This window comes from Apteryx rowi, unplaced genomic scaffold (assembly GCF_003343035.1).
Source record: "Apteryx rowi isolate R43461 unplaced genomic scaffold, aptRow1 scaffold_278, whole genome shotgun sequence".
NCBI classification, from domain to species: Eukaryota; Metazoa; Chordata; class Aves; order Apterygiformes; family Apterygidae; genus Apteryx; species Apteryx rowi.
In genome coordinates this window covers 66383-77215 of record NW_020449174.1, presented here as the reverse complement: position 1 = coordinate 77215, position 10833 = coordinate 66383, and the positions used below count along the sequence as shown (strand labels likewise).

At 45.2% G+C, this 10833-nt stretch overlaps 1 protein-coding gene across 1 annotated transcript; it reads left to right on the top strand.

Annotated features, from left to right (window-relative positions):
* The first annotated feature begins 617 nt into the window (after nt 1-617).
* ANKK1 (ankyrin repeat and kinase domain containing 1) lies at nt 618-9564 on the top strand. The gene is made up of 8 exons (XM_026068655.1): nt 618-805; nt 4283-4577; nt 5004-5155; nt 6101-6150; nt 6260-6415; nt 6661-6779; nt 7780-7822; nt 8216-9564. The coding sequence occupies exons 1-8, from the start codon at nt 618-620 to the stop codon at nt 9562-9564; spliced, it is 2352 nt and encodes a 783-aa protein (XP_025924440.1).
* Nucleotides 9565-10833: the final 1269 nt, after the last annotated feature.

Below are 10833 nucleotides of genomic sequence, written 5' to 3'. Positions count from 1 at the left end.
TTCTACTTAAATACTTTCTCAGGTTCATGCACTGATGGTCCCCACATGCTTGTACTGGGGCCTTCTTTGTTCTTTGACCTCCTGGAGTGTTTGCCACACTGCCTTCTCATCCAGCTCACAAGGGCTATGCCGCACAAGGCAAGGAGTCTTGTGGATTTCTCTCTGCGTAAAGCCTGCCTTTCCTTTAAGTTATCAGTCTGCCTCGCTTTCATCCAGCATATACTGACAGCTCAGGTGAGGACTCCCTTCTTCAGCACACTGCAGTTGCAAAAGGACTGCTGCAGTGCACCATTTTTCACCTTGTACTCTTTAACATTTGCCCACCTGCTGCTAGGCATGAGAGGGGAGGGCAGCTTTATGGCAAAGTAGCCAGATAGCCGCATCCAGTGTGGCCAAGCCCTGCTCAGCAGCTGGCCTGGGTGCCTGGAATGCAGTAATGCAGCTCCCTCGGGTAGGACTGAAAGTGACTTTGAGGATCCACCTCTTGGCAGTGAGGAAGGTGGCTCATCTCAGGTAACTCCCCACCTCCCTATGCAAATCAGAAGCAGGAAGAACTCCTTGATTCTTCTCTGATACCGCCTGAGCGGGAGGCAGCCAGCGAGGCTGTGTTCACAGTCATGACTTCAGAGCTAGATCAGCACCTGGGCAGCTTAACTATCTTTAATAAGGAGGATTTTGAAGAGGACTGGGTTAAAGTGGCCGGCGGAGGCTTTGGGCATGTGTACCAAGTCAGGCACAAGAAGTGGAGAACAGTTTATGCAGTGAAATGCTCTCTGTATCTGCTGCCGGACTCCAGCATGGAGAGGTAACTGTTTGGTCTCTTATAGCTCTGTCAGTTCAAGCTGTCAAGTAGAACCATCTGTGGTGATTTGGTACTAAAACTTTGAAGAAAATATTCACATGGCTTCTCGCCCTTGGGAAGCCAAGTTTTTTGGCACCCAAAGGGTGTGGAAAAAACACTAGTGAGCTGGCATTCTACCTCTCTTTCTTCCTCATGTGCATGTGTGCTTGTGCAAGGGTGAAAGGAACATGTATTCAGAACAACGAGCACTGAAATCTGGAGGCTGAAGTAAACTAAACACAGGCATGTGGATTAAAGCAACCTGATTACCTACTTGCTATGTTCGCTGGCCATTGGGATTTACAAGTATCTTTTAAACTAAATTCGTCATTACAGTCATCAGGATCTTAGCCAGGTTTAAAGCTGAGGGAGAGAGGAATTCCAGCTGTTTTTGCTGGGATTGCAAAGCTCTCTGCTCCCTTGCTTGCCTCACCCTCCAGACTTGTTCTTTTCCCTTCAGTGTGCACCTGCTTCTCCAGTTTACTCTCTGCTCTGTCTCCCACCTGCAGAGCCTCTTCTGCTGGCTGCTTTGTGTCTGGAGATTGAACAAAGCCAGGTAGTCTGCAAACACTGCTGATGCCACATACAATATGGGCAGTCCTGAAGAAAAAGGAACTGAGTCAATAAAGTTGTTAATTCTAGAAGTTTGTAGCTTCCACATTGGAAGGATCCCAGCAGGCTAAAAATCACACGCACACGTGACTTGTAATGTTACTGACAACAGTTGAGATAGTCTGAGTTGAGCAGTGACTGTCTCCTTGAATTTGCACTGTTTATACTCTTGATGTTATGTTTGCATTTCATGCTGTTTGGGGGTGGAAAGTGAGTTAATCAGTTTTACTTCTGCATCTATCATTTTCTAGAAGGTTTAATCATATGGATTTCCTGGATTGTCTCAGCTCTTAGTGTATGCTCCAGAAGAATCACTGAATGTGAACAAAAATATTTGCTGATTTTTAAAAATATTTCTGCTACCCACAGGATTTGAAAAACTAAATCTGAAAATCTGAGTTTGGGAAAAACACCTGACAGTGTATGTGCCTTTAATCGTTACTGTACTGATCTCCTAGGGACTGAAGTTACACTATTTTGTCATTAAAACAACTTTGCACTCTGACATATGCATATAAAAGGCCTTCCTACCCCTTTGATATGGCCAAGCAGCCTTGTGGCTGCTCTGATTTACGTTATGCTTTTCAAGAACCCCTGTGAGCTCTGGATTACGAGGCAAGACTGCCTTATACTGCGCCATACCAACAATCCTCCCCTTCTGTAAGGGTTGCAAGAAGAACCAAAGTTGGTCCTGTAGTCCTCTCCATCCATGGGATATTGCGCAATGGCTGTTTTCACTTGCCTTGGATGGCTTTCATGTAACTAGAGAGCATCTTTGAGTGTTCGGTATATGAATTGGTCATGAGCCTTTTCATGTGTAATATGAAATGGTTTTGGTTTATCTGTCAGCAGTCAGTACAGGCCCCACATGCAAAACCAAAAGGCTCCAAACTATTCAGTGGTTTATAGAAAAGCACAGYAGCACAGTCCTCTGGTCAGGGAGCAAAGGAGCCAGTTGTTTCACAGGAGCTTTTAAAATTCATTGGCGCTCCTGTCTGTGAACTTGAAAGACCAGTGTCTCTTACTGGCAGCTATGAGTGACAGCACTGGTGAGGTGACTTGTGTCTATTCACATTCTGTCTTGGTACATAATCACATTGCACTGTTCATTCAAAATGATGGGACCAACTGACAGTGAGTTTATTAACCATGGATGCTCCTGCTTCCCTGGAGAAAACAAGACATAAAATAGTGGGATGATGCAAGACATCCCTGTGGGCATATCAAAAAAAGGAGAGCTGGTGTTCAGTGAGTGCCACTGAACCTATGTAGCACCTGGGAGAAGGAGAGAGAATGGCTGAAAGGTGGCTCTCGCCTCAACTTCTGTCTGTCAAGCTGCAACAGCTCATCGGGCACAGACCTGTAGGGGCTGATGATTGATTGCTGCAGAGAAAAAAAAAATCACAAAGAACACATGGAAAGGGAGAGTACAGCCACAGATGCAGTCACAGTATTTTCCAGAGGGCTGAAACACTCAGATTCTTGCTTACAGGAATTGCTTCAGGGCTGTTGTTGTTCTCCTTTACAAGCCTCATTTCTCAGGGCTCCCTCCATTTGTCCAGCTTCCACCTTCTCGCTGTCCCTTCTTATATAGCTGTACTAGTGGTGCACATGCCTCCTCTGGGGCTACTTTGCTCCCTCTGTGACTCCCTGCAATGCCAGCTCGTGGCAGGATTCGGCCTACCTGTCTGTGCAGGTCAACCCTCCTGGAGTGCCTGGGAGGGAGGTGGACACAGCTGTGCCCAGTGGTTCTGTCCCCGGAAGGGAACCAGGAATCAGAGGAGCCACTTCTTTCTGCACGCCTATCCTTTTCCTGGGAGGGCAAAGAATTAATCTGCAACTCTATGCTGCAGGTTGCAACTGTCTTCCTGTGCAAGTCTTTCAGGTGTTTTCTTTCCTAGTGTGGAACAGATTCCTCAATAGAGCGTATGTTTTAGTGTGGCGATCCTGCTAGAGGAAGTCTGGCTGGAGGATTTGCTTAGCTGAGTTATGTTTAGATGTATTAGTGGCCTGGTATAATGTCATTGCAAGCTCAGATTCATTCCTAGGGTGTGCTTTTTAACTGCAGTTTTGGTGTTTAACTGCTTGGCTGCTGTCAACACGTTCAGGACGCCTCAGTCTGGTTCAGCAGGTTAGGGAATGCACAGATTTAGTGAAACAGGCCTGTCAAAGTTGGTGACAGTGGACAGACATATCTAGACTACCCTTGGGACCAGGTTCACCACCCTCACTGACAGCAAGCTGCACACATGGGCTCAGGTATGGCCAGGGCGTGCCCTTCAACTATGCAAGCCCCCAGCATACGCAAGCTCAGCAGGTTCGTGTGCCATTGGATCCTGGTTTCCTGCAAGCACTACGGAGGCTGTCAGTGAGGCTACCCTTTGGAGAGGGGGTGGGTGAAGGAGGCACGATTCACCATGCTGTGCCTGCTCCTGACATCATGCTTTCAGAGGAGCATCGCTTCATAATTTCACCAAGGTGTGAAAATGACCACGTGAAAAAGGCTTTCTGTGATCATCTGAGAGCTGGACTGAGACAGACGTTTTGACCACTTTCTCTAGAAGCCTAGTGGTTGAATTTGCCTATACAATCCTCAGCTCATTTTGAAAATTCGTAACACCTTGTGTCTTAGATTTTAGCCTGCAAAAGATCATGATGTGGTTGCGTTATCAGCAATTCAAGGGGCAAATTGAAATTAATCTTTTGGGGGTATGCAGTGCTGCTTAGAAAGGCTGGGCATCCCTAAGGTACCATACAGTAACTCTGCCTGTGAATCAGCATTGATGCTATGTCTTGGTTCTACTTTTATTTTTTTCTTCTTCTCCCCAGAACCAGCATGAACTACCTAGTGGAAGAGGCAGCCAGGATGGAGAGAATCAAATTCCAGCACATTGTTGCTGTCTATGGGATCTGCAGCAGCCCTTTGGGTATAGTGATGGAATATATGGCCAGAGGGTCCTTGGAGAAAATTCTCCCCAGCCATAACATGTCATGGCAGCTCAAATTCCAGGTTATCCATGAGATGGGCCTGGCTATGAATTTCCTGCATAACATGACACCTCCTTTGCTTCATTTAGATCTAAAACCAGGGAACATTCTCCTAGATGGGAACATGCATGTTAAGGTATGACCTTAGTGCTGCGTTTGTAGGGACAGGTTATTTTCCATTAGTAGTGGTAGCGTGTTGGTTGTCTTGCCAAACAACTCCAGGAACTTAGTAAGTGAGGGTGTTTGGGTACACTCAATGAAAGATTGACCTGCAGGGCATATAAGAAGCAGCTGGTAAACAAATGGCATGGTATTCTCAAGAACATACAGGGGATCTGTGCCAGACCTGGGAGTTTAGGGCCCCAACTTAGGGGAAAATGCTGATCTGCTGAACTCGGTGAAAAGCACTGACTTCAGTTGTACCAGGGTTTTATCATGTCTCAACTGCTAAATGCCTCCTCATATTCCTGATCATGTAGGACGGAGGTATCGCCCAGCTAGAATAAGGAGGGGCGAGGTTGTGAGCATTACAGGGAAGGTTCTCATTTGCCTCTGCTTGCAGATCTCAGACTTTGGGCTATCAAAATGGATGGAGCAGTCTAGCCAAACGGAATACATCAAAAGCTCTGCTTTGAGAGGCTCTCTGAGTTACATCCCGCCGGAAATGTTTCTCCAATACACCAAGCCTCCAGGAACCAAATACGATGTGTACAGGTAAGGGCTGCCCTCGGTTGGTGGGGAGAGTGAGTTTGGATGCCTGTGCAGAGGTCAGACAGAGTTGCCACCTGGATCTTACATGGAGCAAGAGAAACTGTGCGTTGCTTCATTTTGTTTACATTCAGGTGCTGTGACYAGCAAAATGTCCTTGGTGGAACATGCTGGGAGCAACATGTGCTACTCTGATTGCAGTGGTGGAGAATGAGGGGCAGGGGGATTATCTGTGGGTGATCATCTGTCTCTTACCAGAGGCATCTCTGTGTAGCAGCAATCCCACGCGATTTGCAGGCTGTATTGCCTTGGGTTCCATCACACTCTGTTAGCTCACTGGGAGTTGTTATAGAAGAGGAGTAAGATTAGAGCACAGCACAGACACTGTCTGCTCTTTTATAGCAGTCGTTGCTTAGGCTTATATTGATTTTGAGACAACTGTAATATTGCTTGGCTAGCTGGGTATTAAGCTTCATTGTGGTCAATAATAGGTGGAGAAAAGATTTTAACTTCGCTTTTCTGCTTTTGGCCAAAGTGCTTTGCAGTACATCAGCTCCTTAGCCACTACACTACACAGTTACCCAAGACAAAAAGCAAAGGAGGATTTGGATGGTCATTTAAACTTGCAGTAGTCAGGGACTCTAACCCAATGGGAATTGGGTGAAAAAAATGGGACTGAGAGCCTCACTCTCACAAGAAATGCTGCTAGTTACTCATTCACTGTACAAACGCTGTGGCTGAGGCATCAGAAGCGTCTGTGATGATTTGTAAGATGTTCTCCTTTTGGGGAGTGTGGGGGATAAAATCCTAGTTCTTCTATTCTGAAGAAGGACTTCTTAATTTTTCCACTTCTTAGGAAAATGAAAGCATCCCAGCAATACATAGATTTTATGTTCATGCACAGTGGAAACTCTGTGGGGGTGATTGCTCATGATCTCTAATTCCCTGCAGCTTCGGAATTGTCATTTGGGAGGTGCTTATGCAGAAGAAACCTTATGCAGGTAACTATGAAAATGAATGTGCTTCTTATATGCTGTGCACTTATTAAATGTTCATTACAGCCACCTTCACAGAAAACAAGTCTAGTGCTCATTGCTGACTCTTTTTCAGGAGCCAACATGACAGCCATTATAGCGAAGGTTGCAGCAGGAAGGAGGCCCTGCCTAGAACCCGTCAGCGATGAGTGGCYAGGGGAGTGTCAACAGATGGTTGACTTGATGAAGAGGTGCTGGGATCAAGACCCTAAGCAAAGGCCAAGCTTTACAGGTGTAGTAGCCAAACGTGATATGGATTAGCCAAAGGTCAGCTGCACGGATTTACAAGTGGGGGATAAGCTTGTGTATATCAAATTGCCTGTTGCCTTGGAGATGTCTGGTGCCCTTCTGCAGTCAACACATCCTCTTCTTCCTCTTTCCCTCCTCCCATGTGGAGGACTTCTATTTCCCAGGATGCTGACTGGGTTCTGAATGTGTGAGTGGTCTGCACAGTTAACAGTCTTTCTGCTTCTGTAGATATCCCTGTAGAAACAGACGTGCTGCTGTCCTTGATACAAAGCCTGGTAGTAGATCCAGAGAATGAACGCCTTGTCAGGAAGATGTCCCACAAGCCTACTATCTCCAGGAACCAACAGGTGAGAAAGGCTTCCAAGTGCCACTCAGGAAATTCTACTGAGTCCTTTCTCTGTTCTTAACAGTTCTTGAGACTGTTTTCTATCCCATCGCTATTTATCCCTAGATGACAAGGACATTTCAGCACGCTTTGCATAATGTGTTTTTTTAGGTGTGTATCTGTCATTCATTCATGGAGATGGGAAAACTGCAAATGAATTTAGGAAACTGGCCAGCGTGTTAGATGATAGACAGTCCAAGACAAAGACCCTTCTTTCTGCCTGCTCAGATACAGTGGGTTATTATGTAGGCTTCAGTCTTTAAAAGAAGCTGAAGCAGGCACAGAATCGCTGGGGTTCTGCTCAGGGCACTGGCATGTATGCTCAGATGACCATTTCCCAGCTCCATAGAACTGAGGATATTCCAGTTTAAACAACCCTCATAAAAGAAAAAAAAGTTTTAAATCTCCTTGGTTCTCTGATCGAGAAAAAAACAGGTTTCAGGTTATTAATTTGTAATTAATTTTAGCCCAGCTGCTGGAGTGTTTAGAAGTCAGCTTCGCACAAGAAAAAGTAGCAATTTATAACTGCTGCTAGTTTGGGGTTTTGTCCAATTGGGCAATCAGGAAGAAACCAGTTCCCGAATTATACAGTCGGTGGTGGGGTGGGGGGTGTTTGTGTTCCCTGAAAAGGAAAGTGAATGAGTAACTGGGATGCTGCCATGAGCATGTGCTGCAGTAAGGAAGTAGAATGTATATATGCTGGGGGGAGCAGATGACTTAAAAGGAGCAAAATCTCGTGGATACCCGGGGATCATTTTCGGACTCCTGCATTCCCACTAGTGCCATGATTTGCTCTGTTGAGTTTTGGATGCAACAGCAGGACTGGTTAAAAAAACCACAAATTGATAATACAACATCCTTGAGCAGTAACAGAGAAGAGCTCACAATGCAAAAATTATATAATGTGAATGAACAGCTTTCCCTTATGGCTTGTTTTTTGTTTTTTCCTTCCTGAAAACAAGAGTGCCAAAGAAGAGTTCACCTCCCAAGACACCAGCAGGAGTGGTAAGTTGGGGTCTTTTCTTCTTAACTCAGAGAAAGAAGGGGGGAAACACCAAAACAGCATACTTCCTTCCTCTCCAGGAATAAGGGTGTGACCCCAAAAAGTGTGTTTTCCATGTGGATGACTTTTCATTTTAAGTTAACGAAAAAGAACTAAACGTGAAATAGCAGGTAAAGATTTCCTGTGAGGAAGAGGCCAAGTGTCTCACTGCTTTGTAAAAGAGTCCATCTATGGTCTAATGGTTTTGCCTCATTTCATGTTCCCTTTTCTCTAAAATGCTTTTTCTTTCATTCCATACTATAAAGATTTACCTGTTCTCCCTCCCATCTGGTGCACACCAAGCTGTTTCACTTGGTCATATTCTCCTTCTCCTGTTTTGTTTCCCCTGCCTTTAGAAACTGATGATCAGGAGGTTCATATCCCACCTTCTCACAGTGAGACCAAAAGTCCAGAGGACATTCTGTCTGAGGAAATCTGCAGAGTCCATGAAAATGGCCTCACGTTACTTCATCTCATGGTGATCCAGGGAAATGTGGAAAAGGTGAAGCTTCTCCTGAGCTGTAAAGCCAGTGTGAACAGCCAGGGGGTCTGTGGCTACACCCCACTCATTATGGCTGTACAGAAGAGATCAGCAGAGATCTGCTCAGTTCTGATAGAGCATGATGCAAACATCAATATGCCAGATGAGGATGGCTGGACACCTCTCCACTTTGCTGCTCAGAATGGAGACGACAGGATTGTACGCCTCTTGCTGGACCACCAGGCCCAAGTAAATGCTCAAGAGCATGATGGGTGGACCCCTCTGCACTTGGCATCACAGAACAACTTTGAGAATGTAGCCCGAGTACTGCTGTCTCGCCAGGCTGACTCTAACACCCAGGGAGCTGATGGGAAAACTGCCCTCCACGTGGCAGCTTGTTTTGGGCATGCCAGCTTGGTTAAACTCCTGGCCAGCCAAGGAGCGGACCTGGAAAAGAAGCAGCAGAACCACCGAACCCCACTTCATGTTGCTGTGGAGAGGGGTAAGTTCAGGGTAGTCCATTATTTGCTGAAGAACGGGGCCTCTGTCAACAGCCTGGATCAGAATCGTTACAGTGCCCTGCACCTGGCTGTAGTGAAGGGGAAGTATCTCATCTGTGAGAAACTCATCAAATATGGAGCCAATGTGGAGCTGAGGACAGACAAAGGCTGGACCCCTCTGCACCTGGCTTCTTTCAAAGGGCACATTGAAATCATTCACCTGCTAAAAGACAGTCACGCCAAACTGAATGCTAAAGGAAGCATGGACTGGACACCACTTCACTTGGCCACTCGCTATAGCGAAGAGATGGTGGTCTGTGAGCTATTGAGATGTGGGGCAGATCCCAACATTGCTGAGAAGTCAGAGTGGGCCCCTCTCCATTTTGCAGTCCAGCGGGACTCCTTTTTGACTGTCGCCAGTCTTTTGGAGTGCAAAGCAGATGTCAACGCTAAGAACAAAGTGGGTTGGACACCCTTGCACCTTGCTGTCCTCAAGGGCAACATGGACATCATAAAGACCTTGATTGTGGCTGGTGCTCTGCTTGATGTGGAAGATATCACCGGCTGTACAGCCCTCCAGTTGGCCATTAGACATCAGAGAAAAAACATCATTACATTGCTTCAAGGAACAGACTCACCAGTGAATAGATCAGGGAATAGGACTGTCGTGAGTGATGCAAAGATTTCAAGAACCAAATTTGTTCCAGGAAGGATAGAATTGTAGATTCATCAAGTCTGGCGTTGATGACGAGTTTTGCAATAGCAGGTGCTGTGCCTTAAACCAGCATATCCTGGAGCCTGGTGAAAACAGGAAAATTGTGTTGTTTTCTTTTGTTTTGTTTTAAGAAAGTTCCTAAGGCACACATTTAATGGAAAAAGATGTAAAGCATGAACACTAAAAGAGTAAAAGAAAATAGAGCTATAGAAAGAAGCTGACAAGTTTTTTTTGAGAGTCTTACTAAGTGCATAGAACATTTGGGCTTGGTGATGCTGGCTTTAGGCAGTGCTTTTCTGTTTTCATTCTTACCATGGAGGGATGGAAATGGACATAGCTTATGTAGTCCCTTTTCATTTGGACTTAATGCTGGAACTGTGCATAGTGACCTATACATGCATATCTTCTACAGATTTTGTTGCCTTTATTCCATGTTTTTGTGCAGAGCAAATTGGTGTAAACTGGCCTTGGCACAGATGAGAATTGAATCTTAAGATTCTCACCTGCTCCTGGAAATAGACACTAAGCATATGGTACAGCAATGTGTCAGATTTTCTGACATCCCATTTTCATAAAAAGAACCTTTAGCAAAAATAAAGCAAGGAAGGAAGAAAAATCAGTAGTGAGAAGTCTTTAAATGGATGTAACACAGAGAAAAGATATTTCAGGACAATTCCACTCCATCCTTTCAGAAAAAAAAGAACCAAGAGCTTTTTTCCTAAGCATTCAAATTTTTTACTGAACCCCTTTGCCCTTTGGGCCTTAAACATTGAGGCTGTCACTATGGAGATGGCTCCAAGGTTGAGCCAAAAAGCAGATGCAGTTCTGGATCCTGTTCCCTGCCATGAAGGCTACCAAAACCCTCCAGTCTTAGCTACAAATTGCTGCTGTGGGAGTTTCAAAAACTGATTAAAAGAGTTCCTGCTTAGAAAAGCAGTATCTAATTTGGGTCACCACATTCTGATGGCCCTTTTTTTTTAAAAGCACTGGGCAGCTGAGACAGTTAGCAGGTGCTAAGCACTTCTGGGGAAATAGATAGGTGGGTATTATTCATAAAATTCAGCTGTAGATACTTAGTTTACCCAGCTAGTTTCTAAGGCTCCTCTTCAGTCTTTGAAGAGACAGGTTGTTCTAGAAGGCAGTGCTCATGGTACCAAGTTAAATTACCTAGATTTTAAACATCCCTACTAAAAATGTGCTTTTGTTTTATGTTTCTGTGGATGAATAGAAAAGACTTTATGCTAAATGCATCCTTTTTATATGTTTGATCCTACTTGC